The 21,462-nt window shown below is 38.1% G+C and overlaps 1 protein-coding gene across 1 annotated transcript in view; it reads left to right on the top strand.

Annotated features, from left to right (window-relative positions):
* ARMC1 (armadillo repeat containing 1) overlaps window positions 1-18,403 on the top strand; it is a 34,498-nt gene extending 16,095 nt beyond the window's left edge. Inside the window, exons 4-7 of the mRNA XM_030859656.2 lie at window positions 3,284-3,473; window positions 15,407-15,523; window positions 15,610-15,684; window positions 16,458-18,403. Coding sequence (XP_030715516.1) covers window positions 3,284-3,473; window positions 15,407-15,523; window positions 15,610-15,684; window positions 16,458-16,649 — 574 coding nt within the window. The 3' untranslated portion in view covers window positions 16,650-18,403. The remainder of the gene's footprint in view (window positions 1-3,283; window positions 3,474-15,406; window positions 15,524-15,609; window positions 15,685-16,457) is intronic.
* The last annotated feature ends 3,059 nt before the right edge of the window (window positions 18,404-21,462 follow it).

Raw genomic sequence — 21,462 nt, 5'->3', positions numbered from 1 at the left:
TTCTCATTGTTTCTATTTGCCTTATCTACACTTGCCCATTCCTTTATTTCTGAATCACTTTTAGTTGTGTCTTGTTTTGTGAGTCAAAATGAAAATCTTTTAGTGGGGGCAATAAAGTAGGAGCTTGGGATTAACATACACACACTACTATATATAAAATAGATAACCAACAAGGACCTACTGTATAGCACAGGGAACTCTATCTACTCAATAACCTATATGGGAAAAGAATCTGAAAAAGAATGAATATATGTATACGTATAACTGAATCACTGTGCTGTACACCTGAAACTAACACAACATTGTAAATCAACTATACTCCAATAAAAATAAAATAAAAAATCTTTTAAATTAGTGAGCTAGGTCCATTTATATTTATTGCTGTTACTGATATATTTCATCTTAACCCATTTTTGTTGTAATTACCATGTATATTATAATAGTTGTGTTTCTGTGCCTGCTGTTTTCTTCTTTTATCTTGAAAATTTCTTCTGATTTGTCTTATTGTTATAGTGGCTACCTTTGTATTTAAAGAAATGTTCTCAGTTTTCTGTTTTCTTATTTAAACTTTCACCATCTTGCTTGTTAGTTTTAATGGTAATCTTTTCACTCCCATAGTCAGACTTTTTCTACTTTTCCCTTTTCTTCTCCCTTTTCCTTTCTTTTTTTAAGTTGCATTATTTCTACTTTATCAGAACATTTATATATTCTATTCTCTTTTCCACTTTAGTTTTAAATTTAGATCTACAGTTAAATGTGTAAAATGCTCATCATCAGTCCTTTTGCTAGTTTTCCTAGTCATGTCTGTTGGTTGAAGCTTAATTCTCTAGTAGATTGCTCAAGTAAGACTCTAATATTCCTTGAGTTCTTTCATGTTTAAAATTCCTTTTCTGTAACCTTGATACTTGAAGGAAAACTGGACTGCATCCATGGTTCACCTTTTGTTTTCTTGTGATTCTTGAAAATGCTGCTCCATTTTGCCTTGATTTTTATGTTGTTTTTTGTAAAGTTTTTAGAACAGAGGGTGGCAACTTTTTTTCTGTAAAATAAAAAGCCAGATAGTAACTATTTTAGGCTTTGTTGGGCTCACAGTCTGTTGCGGCGCTCAGCTCTGCCCTTGTGGGTTAAAGCAGCCAGAGATGATATGTAAATGACGGACTTTTGCTCAAGGATCATAGTTTTCCTGCCTTTGGACTTCATTGTTACCTAAGCAGAGTTGCTGACTGCCTTCTTAGAACCCTTTTAAAGTTAGGATTGGTTTTGCATTGAAAGATGAAGGATGATTTTCTGAGTTGCATAAATGTTATAAGAACACTTTTTTTAGTGAACACCACAGGAAAAAAAAGCAAAACCAACTCCTAAAGGAAAAGTTGTGAAGATCTTCAAAAGATGATAGCAAGTCTTTAACATTAAAATAGTATATTCACTGCTTTCATGAAGTATATGGAAGTCTTAACTGGCTTTTATAGGCGGTATAAAATGATATTAGTAGCATCTATATAGGATTAGAGGGAATTGGTGTTTATGACCAGTGAGGAAATACATTCAAAATGAAAATTATTCTTGATATATAATGAAGATCAGAGTTCACCTTTCAGTTGTGTTTTATGAATAACATTTTGAACATTTTCAATATAGATAACTATTTAGAAAAAGTGGTGAGGAATCAATATACTTCATTATGGAATAGTAAATTACTGAGAGCAGAATTCCAATTATTTAGATGAAAGAGCTTTTCAAGATAGTCTTTTCTCGGGTGTCATATTTTAAAGACTGAACTAAATCCAGGGCATGATCAGCTCTTTCAATTTTCACTTGCTTAAGAAGCTTAGGGCAACTAATACTTGTTTAATTATACAGTCTTTCTTAGGCTTATGGCCAACTGTACCATATAACTCTAGACTTTTTGTACTTGAATGTTTTGAATCACATTATTTGAATAGTAATTTTTGTTTTTTTTTTTTTTTAAGACTAAGATACCTGCTTCCAAATCTGTAGATGCTCTTGGCTTTTTCTTTTTGGTTTTAAAAGCATTTTTAAAAAATAAGGCAATAATTATTTATCATTAATTTGTTGAACAGCAACATGCATAGATATTTGTGATACCTCATATAGTGCCCAGATCAAGAAGTAACTTCGTTTTTTTTTTTAACATCTTTATTGGAGTATAATTGCTTTACAGTGTTGTGTTAGTTTCTGCTTTATAACAAAGTGAATCAGCTATACGTATACATATATCCCCATATCCCCTCCCTCTTGCGTCTCCCTCCCACCCTCCCTATCCCATACCTCTAGGTAGTCACAAAGCACCGAGCTGCTATGCGGCTGCTTCCCACTAGCTAGCTATTTTACGTTTGGTAGTGTATATATGTCAGTGCCACTCTCTCACTTCGTCTCAGCTTACCTTTCCCCCTCCCCACGTCCTCAAGTCCATTCTCTAGGTCTGCATCTTTATTCCTGTCCTGCCCCTAGGTTCTTCAGAACCATATATATATATATATATATATATTTTTTTTTTGTGTGTGTGTGTGTGTGTGTGGTACATGGGCCTCTCACTGCTGTGGTCTCTCCCGTTGCGGAGCACAGGCTCTGGACGCGCAGGCTCAGCGGTCATGGCCCATGGGCCCAGCCACTCTGCGGCACGCGGGATCCTCCTGGACTGGGGCACGAACGTGTGTCCCCTGCATCGGCAGGCAGACTCCCAACCACTGCGCCACCAGGGAAGCCCCAGAACCATTTTTTTGTAATCGTTTTTACTTCATTTTTGCTTATATGCTTTTGCAAATTTCATTCTGCCTAAGACAAAATTTACTTAGCTTTAAGGGAAATCTGTGTCTATAGAGGTATTCCCTTAACTGTTTCGTAGGAAGGGCAGCAATAAAATTAGTCCTATGAGGTCTACCAGAAAAACATACTTAGAACAACAGTGGGACCATCATGTTGATTTGACTATGTTATTCTTTAAAAAATTTTTGGTTTTAAGTAGATAGAAATTGAAAATCTTCCAGAAAGGAATTTATTACTGTATGAAAATGATGACACTTTGAACTATGAAATAAAGGAAGTTAAAAATAGTGATGGTGGGAGTATTTATTTCCTATAACCATTTTTGCCAGTCTGTGGTCTGTAACTGTTTTATCTAAGTAGATGTAGCCTATGTGACTCTAGAAATAAAGTATAGATCAGAATGAAGAAAACAAGGTTTTGCCAAGTTGAGGAATAAAATTACAGAATCAGTAGAAGTGGCAAGACTACTTTGTTAATTTATATGTTTCTTTTCAAGGACTACAACTCCAGGAGAAACAAAACTGCTGGCCTCTGAAATCTATGAAATTCTTCAGTCTTCCAATATGGCAGATGGTGATAGTTTCAATGAAATGAATTCACGTCGAAGGAAAGCTCAGTTTTTTCTGGGAACCACAAACAAACGTGCCAAAACAGTGGTTTTGCATATAGATGGTCTTGATGATACGGTAAGACTTTTATAAACACATGGTTCATAACATGCGAGAGAGAAATCATGTAAACTGGTTATCTCAGTGTCACCTGCTAACAGTCTTTAAGAATAAGTCCCTGGCTTCCCTGGTGGCACAGTGGTTAAGAATCTGCCTGCCAGTGCAGGGGACACGGGTTCAAGCCCTGGTCCAGGAAGATCCCACATGCCGTGGAGCAACTAAGCCCGTGCACCACAACTACTGAGCCTGCGCTCTAGAGCCCGCGAGCCACAACTACTACGCCTGCGTGCCACAACTACTGAAGCCCACATGCCTAGAGCCTGTGCTCCTCACCAAAAGAAGCCACAACAATGAGAAGCCCACAGACTGCAATGAAGAGTAGCCCCCGCTCGCCACAACTAGAGAAAGCCCACATGCAGCAACGAAGACCGAACACAGCCAAAAATAAATAAAAATAAATAAATTAAAAAGAAAAGACTAAGTCCTAATATTAGCATTTTATTCTGATAAAGAGGGGCATTTTGTGCTTAACGGGTCAGTTATTCAAAGGACATAACCATTGCAAATATTTATGCCCTAGTAATAGAACTTCAAAGTATATGAAGCAAAAACTGACGGAAATGCAAGGAGAAATAAATTCACAACTAGAGCTGGAGATTTGAATACCATTGTCTCAATTAATAGAACAAGTATACAGAAAATCAACAGGGATATAGAAGACGCAACACTAATAATCAACTTAACCTAACTGATACTTATAGAAAGCCCCACTCAGCAGCAAGGTAATATTCATTCTTTCCATGTGCACATGAAACATTTACCAAGATAGACCATATTGTGTCCCATAAAACAAGTCCTGATTTAAAAGAATTAGAACCGAGCAAAGTGTGTTCTCTGAGCACAATGAAAAGCAAGTTAGAAATCAATCACAGAAAGATACCTGGAAAACCCCCTAAGAATTTTGGAAACTAACCCATTTCTAAAATAATCCATGGGTCAATGAAGAAATCAAAGGAGAAATTAGGAAGTATTTTGAACTGAATAAAAATGAAAATGTGGGGCTTCCCTGGTGGCGCAGTGGTTAAGAATCCACCTGCCAGGGCAGGGGATGTGGGTTTGAGCCCTCGTCCAGGAAGATCCCACATGTCGCGGAGCAACTAAGCCTGTGCGCCACAACTACTGAGCCTGTGCTCTAGAGCCTGTGAGCCACAACTGCTGAGCCCGTGTGCCACAACTACTGAAGCCCGCGTGCCTAGAGCCCTTGCTCTGCAACAAAGAGAAGCCACCACAATGGGAAGCATGCACCTCAACAAAGAGTAGCCCCCACTCTCTGCAACTAGAGAAAGTCTGCGCGCAGCAACGAAGACCCAATGCAGCCAAAAATAAATAAATATTTTTAAAAAGATGTAGTATCAGAATTTGTGGGAAGCAGCTAAAGCAGAGTTTAGAGGGGAATTCATTAGCACCAAATGACTGAATATATACAAAAAGGGAAAGGTCTCAGTGACTTAAGCTTCTACCTTAAGAAACTAGAAAAAGAAGAGCAAATTAAATCCAAAGTAAGCAGAAGAGAAGAAACAAAAAAATCAGTGGAATGGAAAACAGAGAAAAATGAAATCAAAAGCTGATCTTTGACATGATCAATTAAATTGATAAACCTCTAGCCAAATTGATCAAGAATAAAAGAAGTCACAAAATATCAGTATCAGAAATGAGACAGCATTGCTATAGATCTTTTAATGTGGACACTGAAAGGAAAATAAGTGAATATTTTGAATAACTTTATGCCAATAAATTTGATAATGTAGATGAAACAGGAAAATTTCTTGAAAGATGGATTGCCAAAGCTCACTCAAAAAGAAATGGATAACCTGAAAGAATAGCTCTGTGTCTATCAAAGAAATTGGATTCGTAGTTAAAAACCTTTCCATAAAGACAATTTCTGGCCTTGATATCTTCATTGGTGAATTCTACCAAACGTTTAAGGAAAATGTAACACCAATTGTACTGTCTTTTAAAGTATTATACAGTAGTAGTTGTACAGTGTAGTTTTTTCTCAACTCATTCTACCTTTTCCCCTTTTTTTTAAATATTTTTTTTAATGTGGACCATTTTTTAAGTCTTTATTGAATTTGTTACAATATTGCTTCTGTTTTGGTTTTTTGGCCACAAGGCACGTGAGATCTTAGCTCCCTGACCAGGGATCGAACCCACACTCCCTGTATTGGAAGGCAAGGTCTTAACCAGTGGACTGCCAGGGAAGTCCCTTGTCTGCTTTTAATATTAGCTGCTCAAGCGTTCTTTTGATTATAGTGTGTATCTTCTATTTGTGTCTGTATTTCACATGGACTTCTTATAGGCACCATATAGTTGGGCCTTGCTTTTTTAATCCAATCGAAAAATTTCTACCTTTTAACAGGAATGCTGGGATCATTTGCCTTTAATATGATTATTGATTTGACTGGATTTAAAACAACCATCTTGCTAATTGCTTTCTATTTGTCCCATGTGTTCTCTTTTCCTCTTTTTCTGCCTTTTGGAGTAATTGAAAGTTTTTTATGATTGCATTTTATCTCCTTTGTTAGCTTATTTGCGTTAATTCTCTTTCCTTCCTTTCTTTTATGTTTGTTGATTTAGGGTTTATTTTGTGTATCTTTTTTTTATTTTTGAATTTTATTTAGGGTTTATTTTCTGTATCTTTAACTTTTTTTTTAACATGTCTTTAATCGTATTTATTTATTTATTTATTTTAACATCTTTATTGGAGTATAATTGCTCCACAATGGTGTGTTAGTTTCTGCTGTATAACAAAGTAAATCAACTATACATATACATATGTCCCCATATCCCCTCCCTCTTGTGTCTCCCTCCCACCCTCCCTATCCCACCCCTCTAGGTGGTCACAAACCACCGAGCTGATCTCCCTGTGCTATGCGGCTGCTTCCCACTAGCTGTCTATGTTTGGTAGTGTGTATATGTCCATGCCACTCTCTCGTTTTGTCATGGCTTATCTTTAACTTATCAGTCTAGCTTCAGTTAACACTAATCACCATGAGACACTTATAACACTATACTTTCATCTGCCTTATCTCTGCCTTTGTGTTCTTGTTATATGTTTTACTTTTGCATATGTTATAAACCCCAAACTACTTTGTTACTACATTAAATATTCTCTTTTTTTTATTAAAAATTTTTTGTGGTAAATTACACTTAGCATAGAATTACCATCCATCTTAACCATTTACAAGTATTTAAAGACATTAAAAAATAAGAGTATTTTCTGTCTACCCACGTATTTACCATTTCTGGGGCTCTTTATTCCTTTGTGTAAATACAGATTTTCGTCTAATATCATTTTCCTTCTGCCTGAAGGGCTCCATTAACATTTCTTATAGTAAGTAGTACAGGTCTGCTGAGGATGGACATTTGGCTTATTTCCACCTTTTGGCTATTATGAATAATTCTGCTATGAACATTTATGTACAGGTTTTTGTGTGGATATATGTCCTCAGTTCTCTTGGGTATATTCTTAAGGGTAGAATTGCTGGATGATACGTTTAGCTTTTCGAGCAACTGCCAGACTGTTTTCCACAGTGGCCACTGCCTTTTACATTCCCATCAGCAAGGTGTGAGGGGTCAAGTTTCTCCACATCCCTGCCAACATTTCTTATTTTCCATTTCTTAAAAAAATAGCTATTCTAGTGGGTGTGAAGTGGTATCTTATTGTGATTTTGATTTGCATTTACCTAATTACAATGATGGTATCTTTTCACATGCTTATTGGCCATTTTTAGTGGTTGACTTAGGGTTTATTGTGTATGTCTTTAATTTATCACAGATTTTCTCTTTTGGAGAAATGTCTATTCATTCTTTGTCCATTTTTTTTTAAAAAATTGCTTATTATTTGTCTTTATTCTTGAGATGAGTTAGTTCTGTTAATATCATGTGTTGCATCAGTTGATTTTCGTATGTTGAACCAGCCCTTCATTCCTAGGATAAATCCCAATTGGTCATGGTGCATAACCTTTTTAATGTGCTTCTGCATTCAGTTTACTGGTATATTATTGAGGCATTTTGCATCTGTATTCATACAGGATATTGGTTTGTAGTCTTTTTTTCCCTCGTGCTGTCTTTTTCTGGTTTTGGTGTCAGGGTAATCCTGGCTTCATAAGAGGATTTGGGAAGTGTCTGGATGAGTTTCTGAAGGATAGGTGTTACTCTTCTTTAAACATTTAGTAGAATTCACCAGTGAAGCCATTTGGTCCTGGGCTTTTCTTTGTGGGAAATGTTCTGATTATTAATTCAGTTGCTTTACTTGTTGTATAGGTTTATTCATATTTTCTTGAGTCAGTTTATGGTTTTGTCTTTTTTTGTTTGTTTTTTTTGTTTTTTTAGTATGCGGGCCTCTCACTGTTGTGGCCTCTCCCGTTGCGGAGCACAGGCTCCGGACGTGCAGGCTCAGTGGCCATGGCTCACGGGCCCGGCCGCTCCACGGCATGTGGGATCCTTCCGGACCGGGGCATGAACCCGTGTCCCCTGCATCGGCAGGCGGACTCTCAGCCACTACACCACCAGGGAAGCCCTATGGTTTTGTCTTTTGAGGAATATATCATTTCATAGAGGTTATCTGATGTGTTGGCATACAGTTGTTCATAGTATTCGCTTATAATCCTTTTCTTTTGGTAAGATTGGTCATAATATATCCTCTTTTATTCCTGCTCTTAGTAATTTGAGTCTTCTTCCTCTCTTTTCTTGGTCAGTCTAGCTAAAGCTTTATCAATTTTGTTGCTCTTTCCAAAGAACCAAATTGTATTTTCATCGATTTTTCTATCCATCCCTCCCCCATTCTCTATTTCTTTTTTTCCCCTGCTCTAATCTTTATTATTTCCTTCCTTCCATTTGCTTTGGGTTTAGTTTGCTCTTCTTTTTCTTGTTTCTTTTTAATTTTTTTTTGGCTGTGTTGGGTCTTTGTAACTGTGCATGGGCTTTCTCTAGTTGCAGCAAGCAGGCTTCTCATTGCGGTGGCTTCTCTTGTTGCAGAGCACGGGCTCTAGGCACATGGGCTCATGGGCTGAGTAGTTGTGGATCGCAGGCTCTAGAGCGCAGGCTCAGTAGTTGTGGCGCACGGGCTTAGTTGCTCCGTGGCATGTGGGTTCTTCCCGGACCAGGGCTCGAACCCGTATTCCCTGCATTGGCAGGCAGATTCTTAACCACTGTGCCATCAGGGAAGCCCTTTTTTCTTGTTTCTTAAATAGAATATTAGGTAATTGGTTTGAGATTTTCTTCTACTTTAATGTAGTTATTATAGCTATAAATTCCCCTCTAAGCACTACTGTCTCTCTGCATACCATCAGATTTGGTATGTAGTTTTTCATTTCATTCATCTGAAAGTATTTTCTAATTTTTTTGGTGATTTCTTGTTTGACCCATTGGTTGTTTAGGAGTTTGTTGTTTAATTTCCGTATATTCATAAATTTCCCAAATTTCCTTCTGTTAACCGATTTCTGATCTCATTTCATATGCATGATTTCCATCCTTTTACACTTGTTGGGGCTTGTCTTGTGGCCTAAAGATCTATCCTGGCGAATGTTCCATGTGCACTTGAGAATGTATATACCTTTGTGTTCTACAAGTGTCTGTTAGGTTTAGTTGGTTTACAGTGTTAAGTCGTCTTCTTCCTTGTTGATCTTCTGTTCAGCTGTTCTATCCATTTTTGAAAATCAGATGGGCTTCCATGGTGGCTCAGTGGTTAAGAATCCTCCTGCCAATGCAGGGGACACGGGTTCAAGCCCTGCTCCGGGAAGATCCCACATGCTGCAGAGCAACTAAGCCCCTGTGCCACAACTACTGAGCCTGTGCTCTAGAGCCCGCGAACCACAACTACTGAGCTTGCATACCACAACTACTAAAGCCCGTGCGCCTAGAGCCCGTGCTCTGCAACAAGAGAAGCCACCGCAGTGAGAAGCCCGTGCACCGCAACTAAGAGCAGACCCCGCTCGCTGCAACTAGAGAAAGCCCGCACACAGCAATGAAGACCCTATGCAGCCAAAAAAATAAATTAATTAATTAATTAAAAAAAAAAAGTCAGATGGATATTGAAGTCTCTAACTCTTTGAGTTTTGTGTATCTGGAAAAGTCCTTATTGTATTTTTCTTTTGAAAGATATTTTTATGTGTATAGAACTCTAGATGACAGTTCATTTTCTTACCATACTTTATGAATATTGTCCCACTGTTTTCTCCCTTATATTGTTTCTATTCAGAATTCTGTCATTCTTTTTTTTGTTCTTCTATGTGTAATGTATCTTACTTTTTCCCTCTGCCTGTTTTAATAGTTTCTCTTTTATTATTGCTTTTGATCAGTTTATTTATGATGTGCCTTGGTATTATTTTCTTCATGTTTATTCAGCTTCTTGGATCTCTGGGTTTATAGTTTGCAGCAAATTTGGGCAATTTTTTCCATTATTTTTTCAAGTACTTTTTCTGTCTTTCAGGGATCCCTGTGACATATTCAACCATGTGAAGTTGTCCCATTGCTCACTGATACTCTGTTAATTTCATTTTCATTCTTTTTTTCTTTTTCATATTGGATGGTTTCTGTTGCTATATTTGCTAAATTTTTCTTCTACCGGTATTTACTTTGCTGTTAATCTCAACCAGTGTTTTTTTTCACCATAGACATTATTTTATTTATCTATAGAAGTTTGATTTGAGCCTTTCTTATATCTCCTTAACAGTTTATACTTTGTCTACTTGAACATACAGCATATGGTTAGGATAACTGTTTAATGTCTTCGTCAACTAATTCAGTCATCTGTGTTATTTTTGAGTGTGTTTCTGTAGGTTGATTTTTCTAGTTATAGGTTGTATTTTCTTCTTTGCACGCCTCATAATTTTTGATTGGATGCCAGATATTACAAATTTTACATATTGGGATACCGCATGTATTTGTATGCAAAGCCTTTAAATATTCTTGAATTCTGTTCTGGATCAGTTAGGTTACTTGCAAACATTAGATGTTTTTGAGTCTTGCCTTTAAGCTCTGGTAGGCAGACTACAGCACCGTTTAACCTAGGGATAATTTTACTACACTACTGAGGCCATACTCTTCTGGGTTCTCTGTCTATGCCCTGTGTATATCAGTTTTCTCTGCTCTGGCTGATGGGGACAGGAAGTGTTCCCAGCCCTGTGTGAGTACACAGGATGGTTCCTTCTATTCCCTTCCAGCCTGGTTGTTCCCTCACATTCGTGCACCCTTCATCACTCAGCTGAAAACCAGAGGGGAACCCATTGCCGAACTCTGGTGTGTGTCTTCTCTCTGCGGGGCCCCCTTTGTGCAACTGTGTCCTCTCCTGCTCTGTGCTATGAATTATAGTTGCCTTGACCTCCCTGAATTTTCAACTTTGTGTCCTCAACTTGGGGAGACTGCTGGTTCTGCTTGGCTTCCTGCTTTGTGAGTTGCAGCCTAAAAATTTTCCAGGCAATCCGCTGCTGTGCTGGTGAGCCTCACTTCATTTGCTCTCCTTCTTTCGGGGGCGTCTGCTTTCCAACACCTGGAAATCACTGTTTTATTCATTTTATTTTGTCTGTATTTTTAGTTGTTTAAGCCTTGAGGGTAAATCTGGTCCCTGTTACTCCATCTTGACTGGAATTGCAGGTCTCCCTGAAGTTATCTTGAGCAGTGATAAGTTATATACCTTCACATATTGAGGGGTGGCAACTGGTGGATTACCACTTATCTCTTTAGCTGTGCCAGGTAGGTTACATTGGATTATCCACAGCTTTTTCTAGTTGTGGTATTGGGGCACCTAGCCCTCAGGATTTAGGATTCAGTAAACAGGGGTTGGGGAAAACTTTTCATATGCATATCATCCATGACATTGCCAAGTAAGTTAACAACTATCTTATCAAAACTGGGGCCACAAGATCCCAAAAAGTTTCTAGAAAGCAGGTTCTGGTAAATGTAAATTAATTGAATGAAAGATATTAAGATGTATAAATTGTCACCAGTACCATTTGTTTAATGTTAATGAAAACAGTACAGTTCCTTTTTAAAGCTAGCAGAAACCAAATAATAAAACCCAACAAAGCTCACACACACAAAAATATAGGCCACATAGGGGGCTTCCCTCGTTGCGCAGTGGTTAAGAATCCGCCTGCCAGTGCAGGGGACACAGGTTCGAGCCCTGGTCTGGGAAGATCCCACATGCCGCGGAGCAGCTAAGCCCGTGTGCCACAACTACTGAGCCTGCACTCTAGAGCCTGCGAGCCACAACTACTGAGCCCACGCACCACAACTACTGAAGCCCACACGCCTAGAGCCCATGCTCTGCAACAAGAGAAGCCACCGCAATGAGAAGCCCGTGCACTGCAATGAAGAGTAGCCCCCGCAACTAGAGAAAGCCCGTGTGCAGCAACGAAGACCCAGTGCAGCCAAAAGTAAATAAATAAATAAATATATTAAAAAAAATATATATAGGCCACTATATCTTAAAAATGTAATTGCTAAAATCCAAAAAAAAAAAAAAAGGCAGGTTAACTCTGAAACTGTACTGTAATGTTTTGGCGGCATAACCTGGCACCTAGTATGTGCCAGGCACTATTTTAGGCACCAGGGATACAGCGGTGACCAAAATAAGCAAAAGTTCTCATAAATCCTATGTTTGACTTCATTAAGCTAATCTCATAGTTGGAGGAGACCGTCAACAAGTCAAGTTTTATAGTATAGTAGACATGGTAAGTTCCATGGACAGAAATAAAGGGAAGGTAGCTAGGGATCGCTAAGGGGTGGGATAGTGGATTATAGTTTTAAATAGGATGGTTTAAAAATCCTCTTGGAGAAACTGACATTTAGCCAAAACTTAGGAGTGAGCCAGTGGATATCTGTGGAAGAGTGTGTGTTCCCAAGAAAGGGAGCCATGAATGTCAAGCCTTCACACATAGACAACTAAGAAGATACCTAAGAGTAATAAAAGGATGTGGAAGAAATTGCTTTAGGAAAGAGCTCTAGTTTAACAGTAAAGTTTTTGCTTTGTCAAATGTATTCTTAAAACGTAAAAACAAGTAGGAAAATATTTGTAATGAATAATTGACATCAGGTTAGTGGCCTTATTACCGTGTGTAAAATAGGTAGCTAGTGGGAACCTGCTGCATAGCACAGGAAGCTCAGCTCGGTGCTCTGTGATCCACCTAGATGGGTGGGATGGGGGGAGAGGGTGGGAGGGAGGTCCAAGAGGGAGGGGATATATGTATACATAGAGCTGCTTCACTTCGTTGTACAGCAGAAACTAACACAACATTGTAAAGCAGCTATACTCCAGTTAAAAAGAATAAAAATTAAAAATATATATTAAAAAAATCAACAAAAGAAAATCCAACAGGAAAATGGGAAATTCCTGGAAGAGATGTAATTTCCAGTAAATAGTATCAGCTAACATTTATTGCAGTACTTGCAGGTAACTTTCTGGTGTGTTAACTCATTTATTTTTCTTAAAACTATAAGGTCTACTTATAGTCCCAGTTTACAGATGAGGAGACAGAAGCACACCAAATTTAAATAGCTTCCTGGTGTAGTAGAAGCGGTAGGTGAAGGACATGGGATTTGAATCTAGGCAGCGTGGGTCTAGCTGCAGAACCCCGCTCTTAACTGCTGCTTTGGACAGCTACGCAGGGAAACGTGTCTACTCTCACTAGTAATGAAAGCAGTGTACATTATTTTAGTGTATGTATCAAGGCTTTTAGAAAGATATTCCTGATTTTGGATTGTCACAAGCATTTTTCCCTTTGCTTTATTTTCTCAGCTGCAAATCATGCTACTATGGAGTCTTCAGAAATTGGAGAGAGGCTACTATCTACATCTTTCGAATTGATACACATACACTCTCTCTCCCTCTCCCCCTCCCTCCCTCCCCCTCCCTCTTCCTCTTCCTTCCTCCCCCTCCCCTCCCCTTCTCCCTCTCTTCTCTCCCCCCGCCCCGACCCTTCTCCTAGCAATTGCCAGGCAGTTAACTTTGACCCATCAACCTCCTTGCCCAATTCCTAATTTTATCTGCTTATGATTCTTAAAACCTAATCTTGACCTTCTATCCCTATCAAGAAGTTACTCATCCTTTGTAGCTAATTCTTGATCTGTTTGCTCTGTTGAAGATCTCATGTTTACATCTTGGAATTGGACACCCCCGTTTACCTGTTGCAAATGTGTTAATTTGTGTTAAAATAAAGATGAATTGGCATCATGGGTCTGGTTTTTCACTGTCACACATAGTTGGAATTTAATGTCAGACTCTTGTGATAAACCAGGAAAGTTGCTTAACGTTTATATTTTTTGGTTTCCTCACATTTAAAATAAGGAAACAGATTAGACTGGTAGTATCCTAACTTTCATGTTGTATATGCTATGTAAACTTTCGTTCACTGTTAAGTTTACCTGGTGTTGAATATGTGGAAGAGAGAAACATGGACCTTTTGGGCACTAATCCACCAAAGGCGCTTTGCAGAAGGGACAGTGCAGTACATGAGCCCCGTGCGCTGCCATGCACCACTGTATGCGAGACCCTTGCCTGAATAGTGTTGAAACGCAGAAGTGGAAAAATAGTTTAAGTAGGAGATAAACAATGATGTGAGTTGTTTTGAAGGTTGTGGGAATAAGTTTGAAGACTGATTTTATTCAATAGAAAAGAATGAATCAGGTAATTGAAGGCAGTGCTTCCTAGGCTATGACCCAGAGACTTGGTGTCCTTTGCTGATTCCTGTCCCCTCAGAAGTACTGAATCGGAGTCTGGTCTCAATACAGAAACAGGATAATTTAGAGATGTTGATTTGATGTATGGGTTGGAGGAGGGAGGGAGGGATGGGGAGAACTGCAGTTACTTTTTAATTCATTTTCTCTTTGGATCTTGTGTTTAAGATGACCACTTGTTATCCACGTGGATGTGTTTGTAGACAGATGAAAATAAAGTCATATTGGAGGTAGACATCTGTGCTTCTACATGGTAGTGATGGTTGAAGTGATCTGAATAGTTTACTGAGGGATGAAGTAGAAAGAAAATCACTTAGTTTTAGCACTGGACCTTGGAGATAAAATGAGAGATGAAATACTCAGTGGTGTAAGCAGAACACCAGGGTAGTGTATTATTAAGTCAAAGAAGCATTGAAGGGCGTATGTTATATTGTGTTGTCAAGAGGAAAATGAGAACCAAAAAGTGGATATTGATAACCCTTGAGAATGCAGTGGTAACCACTGAGAATGCCATGAATGAGGGATGCGGTGATATAAATACCAAGTGATTTAAAAAATAGTGACTCATACACTGAATGCTCACTAATTCTAACTTCAGTCTGTTAGAATTTATCCCTGGAGGTTTTTAAGCTAGAGCAGGGGTCAGTAAACCCTTTCTTTAAAGGGCTGGATAGTAAACACTTCAGGTTTTGCAGGCATATGGTTTCTGTTATGACTACTAACTCTGCTAGAGGGTGAAACTAGACTTGGACAATATGTAAGCAGATAGGTGTGGGTGTTTCCAATAAAACTTTATTTACAAAAACAGCTGTTGGACCGTAGTTTGCCTACCCTTGAGCTTGAGGAAACTCTGCTTTTCAGCATGTTTTCTGTATTATTCTTCCATTCTGTTTGGTTTAAGATTTAAATTAACATTGGCAAATTTATTTCTGATTAAAATGATTAAAATTAAATATTAGTAATGAAGCTTGAAAAAAATCTAGCAGGAATTACTATTTTGTTGGATCTTATAAATTTTCATAAACTTGACTAAGCACCACCCTTTCTGTGCCCTCAAATATGTGATTGTAGAATTGAAAAAGGGACATTAGCTTTCCCTTGCCCTGTGTTCCCTCCTTTCCCCCAAATATAAAGACTAGTTCAGTGTTGTTTGATTTGATTTATTCCCTTATTATTTTGCTAGTTTTAATAACAATTTGCTTTTACTTTTTCAGACTCGGAGAAACCTGTGTGAAGAAGCTTTGTTAAAAATTAAAGGCGTTATTAGCTTTACTTTTCAAATGGCTGTTCAAAGATGTGTGGTGCGAATCCGTTCGGATCTGAAAGCAGAGGTTGGTATTTTAAATGGCTAAATATGCTTGAGGTTACGGGTAAACACATCGGTGTTCAAAATTGTTGTCTTTCTGTCCTGGCCTAGGCTTTGGCATCAGCGATAGCATCAACCAAGGTGATGAAGGCTCAGCAAGTCGTGAAAAGCGAAAGTGGAGAAGAGGTAAAAGCTCGATTTAGCTTGCTTTATGCTTGACTCCCTCTTGATTATCCCTTGTGGCCAGCAGATTGCTAGTATTTCTAGACTAACAGCTGCTGAGTATATAGCGATGTGGCTGAGACAGATTATCCTAATGTTTCTTGGTTAACAGTTAACACTTTTAGAAATACAGAGAGATCTTTGGTGGATTTCAGAATCTCTCAGACTCTGTTCTTGATGTCAGTGGAGATGTCTTGCTGATTTTATTTGCAAATAAAGGATATGTGGTTTCCTTGCATTGGTTTTTAAATACTTTCTAACCCTTAATTGGTCTTGCCGGTCCAAAAATAAAGATCCGGTCCCATCGTTGGGCAGGTACATATAGTGATAATCTCTGCATCTTGCTACTCTTTCCACTGGCTTTGTGATAGGGAAGAGGAATCTGTATGGCTTTAGCTCATTTGAGTTTCCACAGAAAGGAGGTTCATTGGCCCTTCAGGGCCCCATAGCAGCCGGTTGCTTGTTTTTGTCGTCTTTAAATAGAGGTTGAACATTTATTCCTGGAGCCTCAGGAGAAAAGCATCAGAATTTTCACGTCTACTTCTTCCTTCTGTGCTTACACAGTGCTCAACAATTGGGCCTACCTTCATAGAAGAGGATACTTTTTAAAGGAATATAACCTCTGAGAATAAATATGGTGATGAGAATGAGAAGTAAAGTTGACTTTTAACGTTTGACATGTACCTATATCAATTAGGTTGACTTTGTAACAACTCTTAACGTGCTCTCTGCATCAGATGCTGGTCCCGTTCCAAGACACGCCTGTGGAAGTAGAACAGAACACAGAGCTGCCCGACTACCTGCCTGAGGACGAGAGTCCCACAAAGGAGCAGGACAAAGCAGTGTCCCGGGTGGGCTCACACCCAGAGGGTGGAGCTAGCTGGCTGAGCACAGCTGCAAACTTTTTATCCAGATCGTTTTACTGGTGACTTCAGTTTGGGGCTCAAGGACTGTGTAAACGAACAAGGGGCCAGTTTTCCATTGTTGTGGTGAACTGTCAAGTGCAATTTACAATAAGTTATCATGAAAAGTTTCTAGATTACATGATTAAGAATGCTGCATTTTACTGGACATTTTACCCCACTAAGTGGTAAAAAGGACAGGCTACAGGTGGAATTGCTTTGTTTATGAAGGTGTTTTGGTTTTGTTTTCCTTTGTTTAAATTGCCTCACTTTTTAAAAAACATGGGTCCACCGTTAAACCAAACATGTATTTGTGCAGCTTTACATTTTATTTTACACAAAGCACGTGATTAGGAAAACTTGTTTTCTCAAGCCTCAGGACCTATCTGAAGAGAAGATTTTTTTGTTTTTTTGTTTTTTAGCTCAAGTTGTGCATGAATTACTGAACACTTTGCCTTTTCTCATGAGAGATACTTGCTTTGGTACTCTTTCTTTCTCATGAAAAGATACTTGCTTTGAAAGCATTTCTCATAATTCCCCTTTTGTGCCTTTTTTATTTTGCCAACCATGTTTATAGAAAGGACGTCACTAGTGACATTTTGTGAATTAAAACATATTCACTGCAACGTAACAGACCCCTAAAAATACAACTCTACAAAAACTTGGCAGTCTTAGTTGTTATAATTTTTAAAAGATTAACACAAAATCAGTCGAGAAGGAAACATGTATATCAGCAAAGTGTTATTGGAGACCATTTGAATGTGACCAAATGTGGTTCTAGTTGACTGCTGTTCAGTTTGGTTTATATCAGCTCTTGAGAATTATGTCCACCCTAATATTGGGAGTGACTGTAAATGGTCTCTAGGCCTTACTTTGTGATTACACACTATCCCCTGCTAAGAAGAAGAAGAAAAAAAGTAGTAAAGAACTGACAAACTTGAAAAAAGAAAACAAAAATGGAACGCCTATAATGCCATAGTGCTATTTGGTAGAGTCTGACCTTAAAACGTGAATTACTTGGCAGATGCCTATTCAGTAGGTGTTTCCTTGTATTGCTTTTTGTAAATTTATTACGAACATGCAGTCATATTGAATGAAAAGGAAAAAAGACTCAAATTATTGCTTATAAAGAAAGAAAGCCAGCATTTGTCCGTCCACTTAAACTTTCTGCCAGAAAAAAACAGGACTTCAGCAAAGGTAAGATAAATAAATATAAATATATATACATATATATTTTTGGTATAGATTTAAGAGCTAATTACATATATGTAATGCTTTATTAAATTTCTGAAATATTTGGCAACAAAAAATTTTCTTTTGGAAATCCAACTAACTCCAGATAAAGTTTAATGCTAATATGATTAAAAACTAATAGGAGGAAATCGAAAACTTTTTTCGTCAACATGTAGAGCTGCTATTTAACTCCTTGGAGAATGTGAAGTGAAAATTGGACCCTGGAGGGTTTCCTTGCATTTTCATTGCTTCTCTTTTAGAGAAAACTAAAAGCATCCAGTGCCACTGGAGAAGAATTATTGTAAAATAGTTCGCCAGCCAGAATCTTGAGTTCAAGAACATTGTGACCTTATAGAGGGAGGGGTGTTGAGGGTATGGAGAGTAATATTTTTTCACCTGGCCTCTGACTCAGGTGATGCGCACAACTGAAAATATAAGCTTTCAGGGCATGTATTGCTTTAAATGCATAGTACAACTTGCTGCCAGACCAGATGTGTTGAAAACAAAACAAAACAAACCCACCTCCTTTCTATAGCCATTGAAACAAAGTTTACTGTTCTAACAGGTTTGTATTTTATTTTGCATTGCCACACATCTGCTTATTTAAAAAACGACATCCTTTTGATAGTAATTGTTCAGCACAAGTAGGTATTACAGCTTGATGTTTGTGTGTTCTAATTCTCAGTGTTCTTTGATTCCAGGTCTTATATATAGAGCAGTTAAGGCAACTGTAACAGCATTTTTTGAAATATATTGTAAAATAATAAAAGGTAACATAATTAAAATTGAATGGATATTGCATTTTTGTGGTATAAGCATTACTGATTTCGCTAAAGCCTGTTTGTATCCACACTGCCTGGCACCTTCTCCTCACTACCTGCAAGTGTGTTATCCGACTAATTCCCGGGCATCTTCCATTCATCTCCTTCCCAGCACCACACCTGCTTCTTCCTGGGTTTGGATCAGTGCCCCTGTACATATATGCATTGTAATTAGATTAAAATTATATTTACCAGTGTCTGTGCCCTACTTAGCTCTTTGAGAACCGAGAAAGTCTGTAGTAGTACCTGGCTCGTATTTAATGCTCAAATATTTTTTTAAGAGAATGAACAAAGAAATTTTTTTTTTTTAATCAGTAAAAAATAAATGGAGGGTACTATTTAACTCGTTGGGCAAATAGGAAAAATTTCAGGCTGTATTTTTTTTCTTTTCTGGCATGTTTATTTCTGGCTGATTAATGCTAGGCAAATTCCCCTATTTATTTTGTCATTTGGTTTTTATTTTTTCAAAAAGCAGGAGAAAGGGGTATAATGCTCCATTGAATGAAGTTAAAATTAACTTATAATATCCTGATTCTTACAGAATTATTTTAGGAGAATATTACATATATATATATTACTGGTACAAGTATAAGATGGAATTATTGTTACTGGAAGTTTGAAATGATTTTCTTCTTGTCTTTGATTCTCAAGCAAGACACTGTGCCTTTCTAGTCACACTTTATGTGACTTATCTTTCTGTACCCAGTCAGAGGGATTTTTTCTTTGAGGCTAAGTCCTCAGCTATTTGATTTTTGTCTAAATGTTGACCCTTGAAGAACTCATCTCTTGTCTTCATTTACCTCTGTGTAGATACCTTCTAAATCTCCATTTACTGTCATCTTTGAGAGTTCCCCTCTCCTTTGCTGTACCTGTCAAGTGTAAAGTCTGTGAATTTTTATTTCTCTTAGAACTGAGGTCGTGCAATAAATTTCACAAAAACTAATTCTGTGCCAGGCATTGTGCTAAGTGCTTTCCAAATATTTGTTCATTTAATCCTTAACAACTGTGAGGTAGGTACTGTTACGTCTCCATTTTATAGATGGGAGAAAATGAGACAGAAGTTAAGTAATTCATTAGTCCCAGGTCGCAGAACTAATAAGTGGTGAAGCCAGGACTAGACTGCATGGCCTGGCCTAGTTCCCGGCCTCCGCCTCTCACGGGCAGCCTGCGTCGTCCTGGGTCCCCTGCTGAGCCCTCCGGTCTCCCACCACCAGCGTTCCAGTCCAGTGACTTCACCCGGGTGTCTGTTAGCAATCCAGAACTCTGTCTGGAGGCCAGAAGAGGTAGGTACGTGAAAGAAGTGAGTCTGCTTAGGCCACAACCTAGGAAAACATGGAGAGTGCCCAGCCTGTCTAAAGAGGGAAACCACGTCTTCCTCACGTGTACTGTGGGCTTTTAACAATCAGAGCTTCTGGACTTGGTTGCTTTTCCAGACCCTTAAAACGCTACCTGAGCCACAAGAAACATGCCTGTGGCCAGAAATTGGCTACTTTTACTTGTAGAGTAGCCACATTCTGATGTGTCAGATTAATCTTAACAGTACCTTGGTCGTTTTTCTGCTTTAATGTCAACAAAGGCCTATGGATTAGTTTGCACTGCTCTGTCCAGCACTAAAAATGCCGTGAGAGCTTAGCCCCCAACCTAATCTTTCATACGTTCTGCAGCATTACTACAGCCTTTCTATATGTGAGGCACAGTTGTATATCTCGTTTCAAAAACAGTCTTTTTTAGAAATATGAAATGGAGACCTAGAATTTTAATCAGTGCAATAAAGTTTGTAAAACTCTTAATTTAAAAGTCTGCTTTATTTAGGCTTGCCTGTGTATTATAACCTAAATATTCTGTATTCAGCCTGCCCTCTAGATTTGCTCATACTTTCTTATCTAGAATTTCCTCCTTTACACTCTCATCTCCTTTAAAACATTTTCCTATGAAAATTATAGAAATGCATAAAGAAGATGCAAGTCATCTGTCCATCCTACAAATGGACAATATTGATAACAGTGAATGTTTTGATTTATTTCTCTTGTTTCGATTGGTAGGAAGTATACACTTTGAATTTTTTAACATGTTCAAGATAGGCATCCAGTGATGAGTGACTCTTCCTTTGCACCTTAGTCACCTGGTTCCCCTCACCAGGGACAGCCATTGCTACTAAGTTTGTGTGCCCATCAAGGATGGTCTATAAATTTACCAACTTTTTCATGGTTTTTGTCCCACACAAGTAAGATAACGCCCTGCACCCTACTTTTTTCACTTAAAGTGTCTCTTAGAAATTACTCTAGATCCCTGTATAAAGTAGCTTCCTTCTTTCACAGCTTCACATTGTTAACACTCTAATGTTCCACTGTTTATTTAACCAGTGTTTTGATTATAATCCTTTGCTTCTATAAATGTTGCTACTTAAGTATATCTGTAGAATGGATTCCTAGATGTAGAATTGCTACATCAAAGGCTGTGAGGGCTTTTAATTTAGATAGTTCCTGCTTCCTCAGAAATTATTCCAGTTTCCTGTCTCACCAGCAGGTTATGAGGTTTCCTGCTTTCCTTCATTCTCTCCAACTGTGTTATCTCATATTTAGCCCTTTGTGGTCTAAAAAAATGGATCTCTTATGATTGAGAGGGAGCTTTCTATGTATTTAAGAGCTGTTTATTTTTTTCTGTGAGTTGTCTCTGTCCTTTTTCATTTTTTGATAGGGGGAGAAGGATTTGGTTTTTCTTACTGGACTTACAGAAGTTCTTTAACACGTTAAAGAGATATGCCCATTTCTTTAATAAAAATATTT

The sequence above is a fragment of the Globicephala melas genome, chromosome 17 (assembly GCF_963455315.2).
Source record: "Globicephala melas chromosome 17, mGloMel1.2, whole genome shotgun sequence".
Classification (NCBI taxonomy): domain Eukaryota; kingdom Metazoa; phylum Chordata; class Mammalia; order Artiodactyla; family Delphinidae; genus Globicephala; species Globicephala melas.
This window is presented reverse-complemented; position numbering and strand designations above follow the sequence as displayed.